The 19263-nt window shown below is 40.0% G+C and overlaps 1 protein-coding gene across 1 annotated transcript in view; it reads left to right on the forward strand.

The window, feature by feature from the left end:
• The window catches only part of RSBN1L (round spermatid basic protein 1 like), a 50484-nt gene that overhangs the window by 23450 nt on the left and 7771 nt on the right, over positions 1-19263 (forward strand). The window contains exons 2-5 of the mRNA XM_081023546.1: positions 4916-5035; positions 5347-5990; positions 18027-18164; positions 18805-18947. Of these exons, the coding sequence (XP_080879672.1) occupies positions 4916-5035; positions 5347-5990; positions 18027-18164; positions 18805-18947 (1045 nt within the window). The remainder of the gene's footprint in view (positions 1-4915; positions 5036-5346; positions 5991-18026; positions 18165-18804; positions 18948-19263) is intronic.

Here is a 19263-nt window from a genome sequence, read left to right on the forward strand (position 1 = left end):
CTTGCAGTATATGTACAGTATATACATTTGTTTAAATGGGCTTGTCAGGAGCTTGTTTCGTTCTCCGCATAGGAACAACTGGGACATATAGAAAATAGCAACTGAACCCAAATTTCCCAATTGGTCAGAAGCTTGGTTGGCTGGAAATTTCCAGTATTTGAGTTGCTGCATTCTCACAGATGCACAGTGGCTGTTAATTAAGCAGGTCTCCATGCTGACCTGGGGCTAGCTACCAGCCATAGCTAGATAACGCGGGTGCACTCAATCCATGATCTCATCCTGATTAGCGACAGCTGAGTTGTCACCAGAAACCATGTTCTCTGTTACCCAGAGATCTGCAAGTACCAGACTTCAGTCAAGGCCTAAACAGAATAAAGGCTTTTGTTGACAACACCCACTCCCATCACCTGATGTCAGACACAGGAAAGTTAAAATGGTGGCTGCAAAGGAACAAAGAGGAGTGTGTTCTAAGGCAATAGTATAATCCCAATTATTCCTTTGCCATTGCATCTTGAATGTGGAACTGTGTGAACATGGTGCCTTTTTCTGTCAACTTTTCTTTTTATCAGATAGTGCCTTTGACTCTGACCTTCCCACTGTTTTTGACAGGGATTGGATCTATTCAACTGATTGGGAACTTTTGATCGCACTCCAGTTAATCTGATCGCCACCAAAAGCAACCAAAAGGGTTGAGTCAGAGGCAATATCTGGTAAAAAGAAAGGTCACTTCACATGTTGGCTGCTTCAGTTGAAGTTTTTTTCTTTTAAAAAAATTATTTTCTTGATTCCACATGACAACTCCAGGGTAACTGAATAGACTGTATATGGTCAGTTTGGCAGGACTGAACATTGAGCCAGCAGTGGGTTGGCAGGGGAACTCAGGACAGTTGTAATGGATTACATTATAAATTTTCCAACAGTATTGATTTAAATGGGAACTTTTTGTAAAAATGGTGGCTCCTGTGGAAGAGGAATGTCAAAGGGGGCATCCTCCATGCTTTCCATGGACCATGCCAAGCAAAGGGGTCCAAACAAAGGCACTAGCTCATGTCTAGTCAGCTTTCAGCAGTGTTTCATTCCAGCAGTATTACTTCACATTATTTGCTTCCCCTAGATTGTTCCCATCAGCAAGTCCTTTACCTCTTCTTCTCAGGACTGCTTCAGTCTTGTGGTTTCTTCAGAATATCTAAGCTGTTGTCTTTTTTAATTCCATTTTATTGGTTTTCTATTAGTCCAAAATATACAAAGTCATTTACAAAACATTTTGTTACCGAGTCTTATTTTTCCTGACCAGTCTCCTTGTTAGTAAGTTCCAAGCTCTGAGGTCATCAGTTCTTCCCAGAGCTGCCTCACAGTTCCATGGGAGGCTCCTTCCCAAAGAGAATGGAGTCTTTTCTATTTCATTACTATTTCCCCAGGGAGCATAGATAAGCATAGGTCATTGGTATCGCCTCTCAGTGTTAGAAACTCAGATATACAAGTGAGGGGCTAAATGGTGCTTTAAACCTGTGTTGCAGTCACCACAACAGAATGTCTATTCTGGACTAGATGACCCTCGGGGTCCCTTCCAGCACTGCAATTCTGTGATTCAATGATCTCAGCTACATTGCTTGACTGTAGCTTGCTCTTACAACAATTAACTTGTTTCCAGTATGGCAGAGGGAGAAACAAGCACAATGGAAATGGTATTATCTATGGACTAAGGCAAAGGTTTTTTAACTGTGGTTGCCAACTTGGCACCCAGAAATCTCCACATAGTCACAGTTGGACACATGCCAGTAGCAAAATGCACCTGGTGCCTGGCTAATTTCTAACGCTGCTCTCAGATCACACCTGATGGGACTTAGGAGAACTGCCTGAAAAAGACCTCTCACAAGAAGCAAGGATCACTTTAAGCCAATACCTGAAGAGATGCCTTATTTGGGCAGCCTGATTATCTAACCTGTTGCCTGTATTTCCACTTGATTTCACCCACATTCTTCTCTCTTTCTGAAGATTTTTATATCCGCCCTGTCTCCCCTTCCTTCTTGGCAGCTGATGGAGAGTGCCTCATCCTTCTTCCACAGGTGGAGTCTCCAGGCAATGTCCGAATGTGTTATTCTCAGGAGTTATTGCCCAGTGGGTGCCTGCTGGTGCAGAGTGGGGCATACTGAAAGGGCCAGGTGCCACCAAAGGACTGGGAAGCCCTGACAGCACATTCAGATAAGGGAACTGTGTTCCTTTTTAAACATTTGTTCTAATTAATGTGATTTTAATTTATTCCAGTGGAGGGAATTCTATTCTTTTATTTTTCTTTGTTTTTGCCTCATTCACTTTCACCTTTTGGCTGCTGTAGGCAGTGGCCAAACCACCTTCCACCATTAAAGCAAGGGTCTCTTTTTAACCCTTACCTTCACCTGTACTGGAGTGTTTCTTCTTCTTCTTCTATGCAATATTAAAGTTCCCTTTTCATTGGTGGTCTGTCCCTATTCCCCTAGCAAGTTAGGGGTTTTATATGCATGACTCAAGCCCTTAGTTTTTTTCTTGCCCCTTTACCCTCCCTTTTTGAGGTTGAAGTGAATTGCTGGCCTATTTCTACAGAAAAAAGGATAGGAACCGTTTTATAGTGCACAGTTATTGACTCCGTATGTCTACAATCACAAAAGAACACTCCTTTCTTTCTCATATCCCCTTGCTTCCAGTATTGAGGTGTATCTTAGATCCTTGTTAATTCCATTATGGAGAGATTGTACCCACCATTCATATTGCAAGATCAGGTTGCCAATAAAACTAAAGTTATAGCCAAATAACCAGAAGAAGAAAGCACAGCTGCCCTATGTAACAAGAACTGGATTTCTTTAACTCAAACCTGATCAGTGACAAACAGAGTGAAAAGAGTTAACTGGTTACCTAGAAAGCGATAGGTAAAAGGTAAAGGTAAATGACCCCTGGATTGTTGTCCAGTCAAAGGCGACTATGGGGTGCGGCGTGTATCTCGCTTCAGGCTGAGGGAGCCAGTGTTTTTCCACAGACAGCTTTCCAGGTCATGTGGCCAGCATGACTAAACCGCTTCTGGCACAACGGAACACCAAAATGGAAGCCAGAGTGCGCTGAAACACCATTTACCTTCCTGCCACAGCAGTACCTATTTATCTACTTGCACGGGTGTCCTTTCAAACTGCTAGGTTGGCAGAAGCTGGGACAGAGCAATGGGAGCTCACCCTGCCACACATATTTGAACTGCTGACCTTCCAATCAGCAAGCCCAAGAGGCTCAGTGGTTTAGACCACAGCGTCACCACATCCCATGTCTAGAAAGTGATACAGTAGCCCTGAGCTGACTCCAATGGAAAATCTGTAGAGTCGATTAAAGAAACTAGTCAGAAGCAACCAAGGAATAAAGCACAATTGATAGAAGCAATCATATAATCTTTGTTTCCACATTATAAAACCTGACAAACTAAAATCATTGGTTAACTCCATTGGATGGTGTTGTAGGGCTGTAATTGTGGCGAAAGGTTTCTAAACTAAGTACTAACTGAAATGACGAGAAGTTACAAAATACCCTTTATTATTTTTTCTGTGTATAAAGTCTTTTATTTGTGTATAACTTTTGATAGAATAAAGATAATTAGTTTGTTGCATTATATTCTTTCTAATGATACATAATTTTATGGCATTATTATAAAAATGACTTGTTATAAGCCATCAAACCTCAGAAATACATATCTTCCAAAAGGTTTCCACAATTTTGGCCATGTCTGTAACTGGGTAGAGAAAAGCAAGCACACAAATCATCATTAAAGCATTTGTATTGGAATAGTTTTGAAGCAGTGTTAGAAACTCAAGATACATGTTAGGCATCAAATGGCTCCTTAAACCAAGGTTGTAGTCACCAAAACAGAATGTCTGGTTGCCATTTCTGGGCAAGATGGCTCTAATGAGGGACCGACTGTGTTCAACAGTTAATCTTCTGGCTAGTTCAGATGACAGACAACCTTGAGCTCAGTTAAGAACTTTGAGAACTTAAAGAAGAAAAGTCACTTGATCCAGGGACAGTTCTCGTATCTATTTCTGCCTCTTTTTCTTAATGGTGACATGAACCGTTCGTAGCATAAGAATATTCTTCATAACTGTGAGCAGAGCAGTGGGGTGGGGTAGGTGAAGATAAACTGCAACAATTAACTATGACATTGTTCACTGCTTCTGCTCAGGCTGACTAGAAAAAGCATTTTGGTCCCCGAAATTCATTCCAATTGTGCAGATAAAATATAACAGAGAGAATTCTACAGAATGTGGTATTAGTGTGTGAAAACAGTCAAGATCCAGTGATCCCAAGACATGCACCTCCAGATGGTGGAGATGTCAAGCGCCATCTTGGCACCCAGGCATTCACTTGGTCGCAAGTGGCCGATAGTTGCAAAATGCGGCTTCTGCCTGACTAATTTCAAACACTGTTTTGAAGATGTTTTTATTCATTTACACTAGTAGTTTTGGGAGAAAGGCTGGGATATAATATACAAAATAACAATAATAACTTATGCTTGGGAACACACCTGATTTAGCAGAACTGAAATCTTCCTGTTTCATTGTTTTCTTTATCCTAGTTATATCACCTCATACGTCCTAAAATGTTAAGTTGTTTTCCGGGGGCTTGGGCTTCTCTTCGTTTTTGGAAATCTAATCTATTAGGCTGGTAGAATTGTGGCTCAGATTCAATTCAGGAGTTTTGGTCATATGGTAGATGTAAAATATACTTGCTGGTTTCAATTTTTTAAGTAAGCCCCACAACAGTTATGTATAAAGTGTCTCTTCTCAATATCTGAGAGTTCATTTAGCCTTAGAACTTTGTAGAATATTTACTTATTATACCAAATATAATTGTGGTAATTTTTCTTTGTAAAGTTCTGGTTAAATATGAATTGTTTCCTTTTTAGATCAAACCATCAGAGACAAAATTGCAGAAAGGGATAAGGAAAAGCAGAAAGAAAAGAAGAAACACAGGTTAATGTCTGAAATTAAGAAAGAGAATGGAGAGATGAAATTATTTCAGAAAGGTAAGCACACACAAATGTCTATTGTATAGCAGCTGCCTGCTTTCCTAGAAAATTGTACTATAGGCAACTCCCCATTTACATGAGAGTTGCATTCTGAGGGACTCTGCGTGCCAGCTTGCCCCAATGTTCTGGTGCCAAAAATGACACACACCACCTTGAGCTCCTTGAAGAAAAGATGGGATAATAAGTAAATATAGTTTGTGCTATTTAACCTCACTTGGCATATCACTTCACTGTGCATGTAAATCAGTTTTTCATCTTGGCATGTCTCTTTAGACATACAAAAATGAAAATATTTCTTTTTTTAATAGGTATAAAGGAGAAACCAAAAAGCAATGCAGAAGATCTACAGATTAAAAAAGTAAAGAAGAAAAAGAAAAAGAAGCATAAAGAGTGTGAAAAAAGGAAGCGTCCAAAAATGTACAGTAAATCTATTCAGACCATCTGCTCGGGATTATTTTGTGACACTGAGGATCAAGATGCCAAAGGCATAATCAAAAATCATCTTAAGGATTTCAATGGAAAAAATATGGATCCCAAGAAGGACTCTGAGTACAAGATATCAGAGAACAGTGAGTTTCCATTTGTCTCGTTAAAGGAGCCACGGGTTCAGAATAAACTCAAAAGGTTGGACATGTTGGAGTTCAAACAATTCATTCATATTGAGCACCAGCCTAATGGAGGTGCTTCAGTTATCCATGCCTACAGTAATGAACTCTCCCACTTGTCTCCTGTGGAGATGGAGAGATTTGCAGAAGAATTTGTGGGTCTGGTTTTTAGTGAAAATGAAAACTGTGCAGCTTACTATGTAATGGGAATTGTTCATGGGGCAGCTACTTACTTACCTGACTTTTTAGACTACTTTTCATTTAATTTTCCCAATTCGCCAGTGAAAATGGAGATTTTGGGAAAGAAAGATATAGAGACAACGACTATGTCAAATTTTCATGCTCAGGTAAGAGTTTTTTTCACTTTCTAAAAATTATTTCATACTGTGATTAATTTCTTTTGTATAAATGAAATATGTTAGCAGGAGAAGATTGAGTTGACTAAGGAAAATACAGTCAGATGCCCCCCCCCCCCCCCGGTATGCAATGCAGGAACAGAAGGTATTCTCCATTATGTATGTTTGTACAATAATAATTCCCAAATTCTGTAGTTGGACAGGCTAATATGTTTGATAAATTGAATAATTAAAGACTTGTGTGAGTACTGTATGAGGTACCTACTCACAGAAAAGCTTGCCTGCGGCATCGCTGCATGATTTGTTGATTGTGGTGTAGTTCCTTCCAATCAGCCTGTGGGTGGGGTAAGGGATAGTTCTTCTGTTTCAGTGGCATTGAGTGTGATGGAATAATTTAATGAGAGCAGAATGACCCAATCTCAGAAGAAACATGACTAATGGAGAAACACAGCAGATATACTTCTGGGTGTGGGTAGCTCTTACTCCTGCACCTTCTAAAACTTATTGGACATCCATTTTTATTTTTTAAAAACTGATTTTTCTATAAGATCTTAGGAATATTTTCTGAACTTTTCCTTAGCATGCAATTGAGTAGTATGACCTGGACTTGGTAAAATGATGCATTTTCAGTTGTATGTGCTATGGCTGCAGTCCTATGAAAGATTCCTTAGGAATTGGTCCCTTTGGATCCAGAGGGGCTGGCAGTTCAATCTAATGCATATTTAAAGCAAGTCAATTTGTTTTGCATTATTTATATCCTGCTCCACCCCTGAAAATGCCATAATACCCCAACATTAATATGAATTGGTGTCATAACAACTCTATAGCTTCCGACTCTTATTTTTCAGCATTGAGCCTTTGAACTTCAGAAAATGAAATGCTTCTCAACTCCTTCAGCTGTTAGTGTTCTGTGCATTTCCAGGCATCAGCTGTGAGAAGACAAAGACCTGGTTAGCATGCATTGGTTTAATGTGAACCAGTGGTGTAGCAAGTTCAGGTGGTACCCGGTGCGGAAAATTTCTTGTCACCCCCCCCCCCCAAATTATTAAAAGAAGGAAAAAATAAGATACTTAGTCAGTGTCATAGCTAAGGCCACCGTGTTTGGGGCCCTTTTGCTGTTCCTCATGCAGGAGTCCTGTCAATTTGCCATGGTCCTCCTCTCCCCTCCGATTGTCCTTCTCTTCTCCCCCCTCCACTTCCCAAGGGGGTGGGAAGGAACTCAGTTCCTGTCACCTCAGACTCCACCTCTTCTTTGCTTTACTTAATGCCTCATCATGTTCTTTGTTTCTCTTGCTTCAACCACAGACAGAGCTCAAGCGCCTATTCCTGCCTAGCAAAAGCACCCAAGAATAGTGCAAATCAGGAGCAATAAGGGAGGATGTAATCTCTCATACCTGCACGCTGCTTCTGTGAACAGCCATAAGTATAGTGCTCAAGTACAGTGGATTTAGGTGGTGTCATACGTGCCCCCCGCGTGCCTGCAGCAAGCCCCGTTGGCCCTTTTCACAGCTCGCTGCAGGCGTGGGAAAGCCCAATGGGGCTCGCCACAGGTGTGGAAAGGCCTGGCAAGGCAATTAAGCAGTTATAAATAAATGAGCCCCCCCTCCCTGAGAATAATGCACTCAGATAAACTGGTTTGTGCAGATATTTTTGGGTAAGATACTTTGGTCATAATAACAGGCTGCATCCAACTAAATCCTACTTAGGGCAGACCCTTTGAAATTAATGTTTGGATTTTTAATCCATTACAGTGAGTCTGCTCTGAGTAGGACTAGCATCTGGGGGGGGGGGAGGGAGATATGTAAATTTACATAGAAGAAGGAGGGAAAACAAGGGCTGAGCAAATGTAAAAAGGATGGGACAACTGCATACTCCTGCATTGCAGAGGGTTGGACTAGATGATCCTCAACAGGGTCCCTTCCAACTCTACAATACTATAATTCTAGGGGAAAGGAGCCAAAAGGGCAAAATCACTTCCCAAAGGTGTCTTTCCACGTAAGAAAGGATTTAAAGCGAGGCACTGGGAGATGTGGAAAGGTGGGAGGGGACACACACACACACACACACACACACACACACACGGAGGGAAGAGTCACCCTGTTAATTTGTTCACAGCTTCAAAAATACAGCCCATTACTCAAGAAAAGAAACCCATGAATACCTGAGTGTAGGTGCTTAAGAGATACAGAGTGCCTGTCAGCAAAGAGAGAAGTGGCTCCACACAGCTCCCAAGTGCTGGTGGGAGCTCGCTTTTCCCTCTCACCTGCCTCTGCCTCCCGGCGGTGGCTTTAAGGGTGATGCCTGAGCCTGGGTGGGTTCAGGGGGTAGCGGCACAGGCTCCCCACACCGATGGAGAGGGAAGGGGAAAGCCCTGTGGCCAGCAGCAGAGCAAGCTGATCGGACATGGGGCAGGGTGAGCTGGGCCTCCGAGGAGTTAGCCTGCCTCCACCCACTCAGCCGAGGAGGAGACAGCGGGCGGATCTTTTGGGGCAGGATGGATCCTGTGGGCGCCCAAGCCACCACATCACTCCTAGGAGAGATGCGTGGCTCGGGCACGTTGCAGGCCGCGCGGTGAGTGCCACCCAGCACTTTGTCACCCCCCTCAGTGGGGACACCCAGGGCGGACGGCCCCCACCGTTCCCCCCATCCTCCACCCCTGCTGTGAACAAGCAGTGTGCTACTATGTGTTGCTAAAATGCTCCTGGCCTGTTTCTTCCTTTGCTGAGCCAGGAAGAAAGCAACCACAGTGCTGGCTTACTTTTACACGAGAACCAATGCTCATGGATTGTGTTTCTTCAGTCTTTGGGTATTGCTAATGGTTTGTTTGGGAGAAACGAGCTAGAAGTACTAGGTTTAGGATAATACTAATCAGTGATGTGGCTTGTTTCCTCCCACTTCCTCAGCTTGCATGCCCTGGTACACCACCCATTCACAGTATGCCATGGATTTTTCTGACCATAGCTTAAAATAATGGACAAATGGGGTCACTGAAAAGAGAGGACTTGTTTGTGCTGTATATTCAGGGAAGTTTTTGGCTGAAGATTGCATTCTCTTTGAATTGCTTAAGTACAGTGTCTCTTGAAAATATTGTAAATCAAACGATGGATTAATGTTGCAGCCAGTAGCGGTGTAATATAATAAAACACATAATAAAACAGAACACAGATCAAAACTGACACATCAGTTTTATGATATTGTCATATGCAAATGATCTGTTAATTTGTCTTGAACAGACTATTTGTAATTATACCTTTCCTGATAGGCAGAATAGGCCATAGCTGAATTCTTTTTAATGTATTATGAAGTAAGTATTCCCTTATTGATAAGGATGTCCTTTATATGTTTGTCAGTCTCACAGTTGCTCTTGAATCAAATTTGGGACCAAACCAGGTTCCTATAGTGTATATACATACCACCTTCAGGTTTGGCCTGGATCTGATAGAAATGTTATCAACTAAAAACATTCCTTAGAAGAGTATGAATGTATACTAGCCTCTTCTCAATTCTTACGTAAATGTTATGGTTGATTTGGTTTAATCATAATTCATTATAGTCTTTAAATTGCTTCACTGTGTTTGTCGGTTGTCCTTGATCTGTTGATTTACAGGCTGCCGTATTGTTTTAATTGTAGCTTTTATTGATTTAATTTTGGGCTTTGCAATGGTTCTATGTGTTCAGGAATTTATTAAGCTGCCTTGAGCGCTATTTGGCAGAAATGCAAAACTGAACAGCATAGCCTCTCAACATGAAGGTAAAAAAATGTTGCAATTTGTGACATCTTCATTCCTATTACTTTATGGATATTATATTTTCCTTCATAGTTGGTGAAAGGATCAAGGAGATTCTTATTGGGTAAATATTATAAGAGCGAACCACTGTTCAGCAGTCATTTAAAAAGCAAGTCAGTTTATTCCTGGTTGAAGGTAAACAGTAGATTCATGACTCATATAATGATTAAAAATAGAACAGTTAAGTCATAGCCATGTCTGGCTATTCTGTTCTCTTTAGATAGCTGGACAAAATGCCTGCATTCAGCAACATTAAAAGCAAAACTGTTGACTCTTGATATACTAAAATTCCAGAGACAAGGATAGGGCTTGTCTTCCCTTATATTATGATACTTTTAAGAGTAAGATTTGGCCACAAAATGTCATTGTACCCAAGTTCTGAGAGCATAGTTTTGGTGCCACTGGAAGCACTTTAGAATAAATCAGTGACATGTATCATAGGGCTTCCAGGTGTAGCTCTACTGTGTTCTTCAATATAGAAACAGGAATTTTACTCTTGGAAACAAAAGTATATGTTCTGCTACTTAAAATATCTGCATTGAAGAATGGGAAACATCCAAATTATGTGTGCTTGACCAGTTAGCAAGTTGTTCATACATGGTTGATTCGGTTAGATCCAGGCTGGCCATCCTGTGAATGTGGAAGGGCTCTTTCTCTTCATAGAAAGGACCAGAAATTTCTTGCTAGAGGAATAATAATAATAATAATAATAATAATAAGTATTATAATTATAATTATTTATTTATACCCCGCCCATCTGGCTGCACTTCCGGAGCCACTCTGGGCGGCTTCCAACAAAATATTAAAATACAGCAATCCATCAAACATTAAAAGCTTCCCTAAACAGGGCTGCCTTCAGATGTCTTCTAAAAGTCTGGTAGTTCTTCTTCTCTTTGACATCTGGTGGGAGGGCATTCCACAGGACGGGTGCCACTACCGAGAAGGCCCTCTACCTGGTTCCCTGTAACTTGGCTTCTCACAGCGAGGGAACCGCCAGAAGGCCCTCAGCACTGGACCTCAGTGTCCGAGTAGAATGATGGGGGTGGAGACGCTCCTTCAGATATACTGGACCGAGGCCGTTTAGGGCTTTAAAGGTCAGCACCAACACTTTGAATTGTGCCCAGAAATGTACTGGGAGCCAATGTAGGTCTTTCAAGACCGGTGTTATGTGGTCTTGGCGGCCGCTCTCAGTCACCAGTCTAGCTGCCGTATTCTGGATTAGTTGTAGTTTCCAGGTCACCTTCAAAGGTAGCCCCACATAGAGCGCTTTGCAGTAGTCCAAGCGAGAGATAACCAGAGCATGCACCACTCTGGCAAGATAGTCTGCGGGCAGGTGGGGTCTTAGCCTGCGTACCAGGTGGAGCTGGTAAACAGCTGCCCTGGACACAGAATTGACCTATGGCTTTTGTCAATTTACCCTTCCTTTACAGTGCCCTGCACCACCTCTGGTGCTCCTCCAGAGTCCCCCAACTCTTCAAAGCAGATTTTCCTTGGGCTGAAAAGAGAAGAAGGTGCTGTAAAAATAGACTTATCCCTTCTGTCTGGCACTAGTGAAATGTCACAGAACATGTGAGGAATCTGGGGATCCAACCTTTTCTGTTTGCACACACAAAAATCCTTAAGTTTTCTTTTTCTAAAACCTTTTTGCATGGTAGAAACTTGACAGACAAATATTTTATTGTTTAATTTGAATTTCTTGGTACCAGAAAATGGGCAGCATTCTTCTATGATTCAAATGCTTCATGTGCTTCATTATGTATAGCTGTGTTTTCTTGTTTTTTGAGTTCTCTTTGCAGTTTTCCCTTTTGAACTGTACTATAATTGGATGCAGATAAATTTCCATTTTGGAAGCATGCTGATAGGCCTAAAACAAGTAACAACAGCAACTTGGATAGTCTGCTTAATTAAAAAGTTTACATCTATTCCATGGTTTTACACTCCTATGCTTGGTGTTCACTTCTTCCCTCTTTTACCAGAAAAGCCATACCTATGTGTTTCAGCTTGTGATAAACTAGAGTAAGATGACAATTTTTTCCTCTTGCCTAGGGTAGCTGTTTATACAATTTTGTAATATTTATAGGATGCTGAGATACAACAGAAAAGCATAGTTTAGCACTGGAGCCTTAAGTTTGCACACTCACTCCTCCTTTGTATGCTGCAATTAGTAATTCTCAATCCTAGTTTTTGTTGTTGTTGTTTAGTCGTTTAGTCGTGTCCAACTCTTTGTGACCCCATGGACCAGAGCACGCCAGGCACTCCTGTCTTCCACTGCCTCCTGCAGTTTGGTCAAACTCATGCTGGTAGCTTCAAGAACACTATCCAACCATCTCGTCCTCTGTCGTCCCCTTCTCCTTGTGCCCTCCATCTTTCCCAACATCAGGGTCTTTTCCAGGGAGTCTTTCTCTTCTCATGAGGTGGCCAAAGTATTGGAACCTCAGCTTCACGATCTGTCCTTCCAGTGAGCACTCAGGGCTGATTTCCTTCAGAATGGATAGGTTTGATCTAATTTACTGTTTCATATGAAAAAGGCAAACTATGGTAAGCTTGCATAAAACCAAGATCAAATCAACTAGGTATAGCAAGCTACTCTCCTGGAAGGAATAGATTACTATTATTCACATGAGTGTGAAGGGTTAATGACAGTGCTATATTAAGGAAAGTAACTGTAAGTCCAGGATCATGTTTACATTTTGTTAATCTTATGTAACTGTAGTTGCCAAGGGAACAGGTTCCCCTCCTATTTGAGTGCTTTTCTAGTAACCTTGTCACAAAGAACAAATTGTGTTGCAAGTGTACCTGCTCTTTGTTGCCTCCTTCCCCAAACTGGTGCTCTTCAGGTTTTTTGGAATACAACTCAATTATTTCTCACCACTGGTCATACTCACTGGGCACATGAGAGGAAGCCTTCTCTTTTGAAATGGACAGGGGAGTGGCTCCAGCCTTTCTTCCGATAGCATCCTGAGGTACACCACCTAACTTGGTTTGCTACGTAATGGGATTTAAGCCTTACTATAAACCTAATTTATTGTCCATTTAACCCTAATGAGGAAAGACCATATACACAAAATGCTACTCTCATTGTAGAAAAGCTAATCACCCACAGCCACCCCCCCCGGCTAATCAAACTTAGGACAACTGACTGTTTCTTGTATCCGGGAAGCATTATCCAGAATCATGCCCCTTTCTTTTGCAATGTCTTCAGTGCTCAAGTGTATAACTAGCCAAGCCAACCAGAGAGCACATGCCCATGCTCTGTCCCCATTCCTGAGTTGTGCTCCTTCTCTCCTCCAGACTCTTATTCTCATGAGTCTTCTTTTTTCTGAGCTCTTGACTGCTGTCCCTCTGCTTCCTGGGATCACCACCTCTTCTCTAATGTTCAGAGCCTAAGTGGAAGGCAAGGTAGTAACCCGCCTGCTCCTCCTATTTCCCTGCCTTTTTCTCAGTCTTACTGCAGTTATACCCATTCTTTTCCACTCCTCTATGTGCAAGCTGTATTTTTTACCCATTCCACCAGCTCACCCCCCAAACATTCTCCTGCCTCTATCTTCCTTTCTAGCAAATCCAGTTAATTGCTGCGTTAGCACTCTTTCAGTAAAGAATGCCTTTTTCCGGTAAAGTCTTTAACTTGTCTCTTGCTCCCTGAGCACCTTACAAAGGCAATCCACTGCGCCGACTAAACAATACGAACATTACCAGCACTTAGCTCGTTGGTATTTTGATTGTTATATTAGCTGGAGCAGAATGCACCAGACTGACATCAGGCTGTTCTTTGGTAGAATAGGGCCATAGTCCCATTGGACAGAGTTGTCTGCTGCACACCACATGAGTTAAATTTCCCTAACTGCTTGTGTTCTGGAAGGGCTTATTCCATGGACACAGCAAAGTACTATGAAGACGTGTACTGAGTAAGTAAGCCGGGCAATGCTGTCATAATAGGATGTTGAGACATACAGTGATCTCATAAGCAGAGTTGTACTTCTTACATGAGCATCTTAGGGTGTGAATCCTCCCCCCCTTCATCATTCAGAATACTTTCTTGCACTAAAATCACATGGCAGCAGAGCTGATTTGGCAGGTGCTCTGGTATCAGCCATTTCCTTCCAACGTGCCCCAAATATTGAATCATTCCAGGGCATTCTGGGGAAAACATGACAACCCCTACTGTTAACTTCCACTCCGCTCCCAATATCCAAGGAATTTTGGAAAAATAAAATGGTAGGTGCTAAGTCATCACTAAAATCAGGCCTGCTGCTTCCTCCAGAGAAAGATAAGCCCCGCTCCCAAACGAAATGAATTGGATAATGAATCTGAATTCATTTCACTGCTTAGTGATGTTTACTTTATAACAAGTATGTTGAATGAAATGGATCCCATTTGGTTCTATTTTTCATTAATTACAGAATAAATTAACATTCCTTCTTCTATTAATACAGTACTTATATAAAGTATATGCTTTTTCTCTTGTTTTTTATTTTTAAAATATTGCAATCCCTAACCTGAGTTTACTAAATTGAACTCCCAATATAGCCCAATATAAATTACACTCATATAAAAACAATTTGCAAATTTATTTAATCAGAGTGGTAAGATGAGCTTTTTGTAATAGAAGTAAAATCTAGATATACACTGAGGTTGCTATGATCCAAAGGTAGTAATACACTAAGGTATAGTAACTATGGCTTTATTTGGAGATTCTCTAACATCACCTCCTAAGATATATGGTCAACAGTCACTAGAGTCTGCTTTAACCTGAACACATTTTGGAAGCAATGCAAGCACTTTCTGTTTGAATTAACATTTAGTGGCAGGGGTTAAGAGAAGTTCATTTTACCAGCAGAACAGAAAATAGTATTCTCTAGTTGTCTAGTAAGAACACATAGAATTCGCTCTGCAATTCTAGGGCTCTGATATGTAATATGAAGAAGACATGAAAATAATATTCCGTTACCTTTCAGCAGGTTGAAGCTAATTTTAACAGTACCAAACAAAAACAACCTCCAAACCCCCATCTGTACAAAACCTTTATTGTATTTTAAGTCAAAGGGGGCAATTACAACTATAAACTGCAGGATGACGTTCTTTAAATCAGAATAGTTTGCATTTTTAAGTCTTATGGTTACTTAATTAGAAAGGCAGCCATCAAATTTTATTTTTAAGTTCATTATATGCTTTGTACGTTAATTTCTTGACTCTTGTCGAAGCACAGTAACTTTTAATACACATTCACAAAATTTAACATGCTTCTTAAGAATCCTCATTTTTGAAGCCCAGTTGATCTCTCAAAAGCCAAAATGAGGGCTTACAGTTGATACAATTAATGAAAAATCTGTGCATGTTTTTCATATAGTGCAACCAAAACAGATATGATAGAAGCCACAAAGGAAGTTCCTGCGTGTTAGCAGTGCATACATGCTCCATTATCTATAAACACATTTGCCATGCACACCAGTCAAGTTGTGATTGCCCGGTCAGATGTGCTGCTGACTTAACTCTCCATACATGAATGGCGATGAGGCGCGTGGTGCCTTAGGTGTATTCATTCATTCCATTTATAACCTTTGTCTTAGCTTCTGTCATATCTGTATTGAAGGGTTTTTTTGTTCTCATGTAGCATACTTTTAAAGTGTTTATTTGATGTCACTGTGGATGCATACAAAACATCATTTGCTGGGGTGAGAAATTGATCTGAACCATGGGCTCAAGGGAGAGCCTAGTGATTGGATGCAAGTGGTTGGATGTCAAGAATCCCAGAACAGCAAGTTCTATCGCTTTTAAAAAGTAACATGAAAACAGCTTGCAGAGCCCTTCTGCCCTTAATGATGCGGGGCGAACACTTGCAGCAGCAAGCAAGCAGTCATCAAGATTTGTCCGCAAATGTTAAGCCTTATTTTTAACAAAAAGCTGCTGCATATGTCAGCTTGGCCAGAACCTCTCCTCAACCCACGTGACCCCTGAAGGCATAGGTGGCAACTGTCCAAGGCTTACATATCACTTCCTTCTCTGAGCCCAGAGCCCAGCATCTCAGGCCTCACTGATAAGCATAGTAACAAAGCAAGCCAATTGGCACATATCAAAGCATGTATGAGCTCATTCCCACAGCAACTATCAATTAATTTTGAGGTTATCTTGACTACCAAGATGATTGACACAGGCCCAGTTGCTACCATGCGGAGATTTCTGGGCTGACATCTCCACCTGGCTGGCCTTTCTATCTTTCTTAAGCAGGTAAGCAGAAGAGCTTATTTATTGTGTTTATATCCCAACCTCTTTTCCAAGGAGTACATGTTTCACCGCCTCCTCAATTAAACTCTACAACACCCTGTGAGGTAGGCTGTGACTGGCCCAAGGTCACCAAGTGAGCTTCCTGACTTGAGTGGTTATTTGAACCCTGATCTCACACTGATCTGACACTCTTCACCACTACACCACACTGACTTCCTAGAGTACTTCTGCTATGGTGCTGCTATATAAATTAAGTAGGTAAATAAATATGGGGAAAGCAAAATGTACCGTAATTTAAAGAAGGATCTGCACTAATTTCCTTAAAGCTTGAATTTGTTTTATTTTAGATTGTTTTATTTGATGTTTTAATGTGTTGTAAACCACCTTGAATTTTTTTTTTTAATAAAGCAGTATAGAAATGGAATGAAAATAATAATAAATATAATAAGTATAATAAGTTCCATGGGGCGGACAGGGCAGAAAGGTACTTAGACAGTCTGTTCTGGCAACCGCAACCTAGGTTTAAGGTGCCATTTGGCAATCAGCTTATATATCTGAGTTTCTAACACTGCAAGATGGCGTTTGCAGGCCTTCCACAGAGAAAGAAACCTAGTTTGTTATCTATGTCTTCATTTTTATGCTATCCATTCCTTTGACAAAATATTAAAACATCTTGTTACAAAACAAGAGCCTGAGTGCTTATCTTTCAATACTGCAGGTTTAATTTAAATCTGACTACAGTATGTTGCGGTAACTAATTGTATGTGGACAGAAAGTCCTAGGAAACTTAAAATTTTTTAATGGCAAGCTAAATCATCTATGTCTAAACTCTTAACAGTGTTAGCTGATAGATTATTAAACAAAAACTGGCTGTTGGAGTTTCTGTGGAGGAAACATGTTTACTTGACAGTCGTGTTTGAGAGTACATTTGAGAGTAGCATTTTGTTGCGTTGCTGACATTTAGACAGGCTGATTGCTGGTCAAGAAGTCACTGCAATTGTGTCAGTGGAGAACAGATGGTTGTAGGGAGGGTGTATGTCCAAGAGAGTGGGAAATGAGGTAATGAAGGGGGGGGGATAGATATATTAACGCATATTTAAAATTGTCATAGGCATAAAGCTATAAAAATTAGGCATCTAGAAATTAGATGTGGACTCATTTTAAAAAAACAGAAAGCAGACACTGCTGCATAGAAGCTTAGAATACATTACCATTTAATGAAAAGTGCTGCCTTCTCCGTTATTTTTGTATAGGAAGGCAAATGTATAAGATCCTAGGGTTTGCATTAGATAGCACAGGAGAAGTGAATGTACTGACTGGTAAATAATCTGCTATGCATATTAATATTGGTTCAGTAAACATCATTTTCTTAATCCCTTGCTCCAGCCTTTTATTAAATTTATTGATATTCTACGCAGCAGAATATATTAGTTAGTTATTCAAACAAGGCAATGTATTTTATAGTATAAATAGTAATTTTCTTGCTTTTATTGTAAATAATTGTGCAACATGAAATGCATATTCTCTTCCTATGCTTCTATTATGTTTGTTCCTGAAGAGACAAAGGAAAGTCAGATATTTTTCATTATCTCTTTCAGTTGTGTTGCTACAGTTTTATACTAAAATATTAAAATATAAATTAACCCTTTTTATTAAAACTAAGTCATTAAAATACATATAAACAATTTATTTATTTTTTAAATGCAGCCACCTTTTCTTATCTGCTACCTTTTGTTTTACTTGCATTGTTTAATTTTTTTTTACCATTTGTGGGTTTTTTGCATTTCATGTTGAGTATGATCTTTTATTTATGTTGAAATGCTAAACTAGCATTGCACTCGCCACCTTTTAGCCTGGTCATAACTTCAGATCTCCTCTTGCTGTACTATTAAAAATGTTTAATTTGTACTTCTGTGCTTTAGAAAATATTTCGTATATTTGTGTAAATGTAAATTGTTTTGTAATTTATTCTGTGTATAAAACTGACCCTTGTTTACTGTATATGACTTTCTTTTAGGTAAAAAGAACATATTCCCATGGTACATACAGAGCTGGCCCAATGAGACAAATCAGCCTTGTTGGAGCAGTGGATGAGGAAGTGGGGGACTATTTTCCAGAGTTCCTAGATATGCTGGAAGATTCACCTTTCTTAAAAGTAAGAAAGAAAGGGAATCGGGGAAGTAACTTTGCATAGTTTTGTTAAATCTTAAAACTTTGTTTATTATGATAAACAAAATGACACTTCTAATATGGTGAAGAGATTAGATCCAAAATTTGCAAGTCTTTAATACAGGGATTCTTGCATGCAAAATTAAAATTAAATAAAATGCAATGCAAGAAAATAAATAGTGTGCAACATTTTGTGTTTATGTGCATTTTTCTGCAAATGATTAGGTATAAGGCAACAATTAAAGGTATTGATTTTTCAGTTTGTATTCTACATTCATATTTGAAGGCCAGTTCAAGTTCTTCATAACTGAGGCTATTAATTTCTTATGAAACCTGCAGTCCTGATGAATTTTCAAGGAGCACTGAAAGCACTCAGATTCTTAGGTTGAAGAATACAGTGTGCTACAATGCAATTTATATATAGATATAATATTGTCTTTGAGGTAGACATTATTTTGAATTGAAAATACAGTAAATGCAGAAGAAAAATTGTGGTCCTCTACATTGATGAAATTGCCCCTGTTTTGCAGTAGAATAAGATATGCAGTGTTTTCATGTTGTGAGTTAATGAAAATGTTTCAATTGGTGGTGTTTTAAATAACCTTTAAATAACTGTTTCTTCTTAGTGTACTTTGCCATGGGGGACACTTTCTAGTTTGAAACTAGAGAGTCGTAAAGATAGTGATGATGGTCCTATTATGTGGGTACGTCCAGGAGAACAAATGATCCCTGTGGCAGACATGCCAAAGTCACCTTTCAAAAGGAAAAGGTATGCTGAAATATCTGGCTTTATTTGATTCCATAGTATAGAGTTTAAAACTTCCTGAGCAGCTTACAGCAGTTAAAACAGTAATAAGGTATTTAAAAAGAATTTTAAAAATTGAAGCTAAAAAATCTCAGAATCCCCAAAGCTCTAAAAATCCTGAGTAAATAAAGATACCTTCATCTGGTACAAAAAGACATCAAGTTCAAAGCCCCTCTGGCAAGATTATAATAGTTGGAGTGTGCCAAAGCAAAAAATACCTTGGTGGAATCTACACACATATAAAAAACATTCTGAAAATGCTTTTTTAAAAAAATAATAC

This window comes from Podarcis pityusensis (genome assembly GCF_964106645.2).
Source record: "Podarcis pityusensis genome assembly, chromosome: 10".
Classification (NCBI taxonomy): Eukaryota; Metazoa; Chordata; class Lepidosauria; order Squamata; family Lacertidae; genus Podarcis; species Podarcis pityusensis.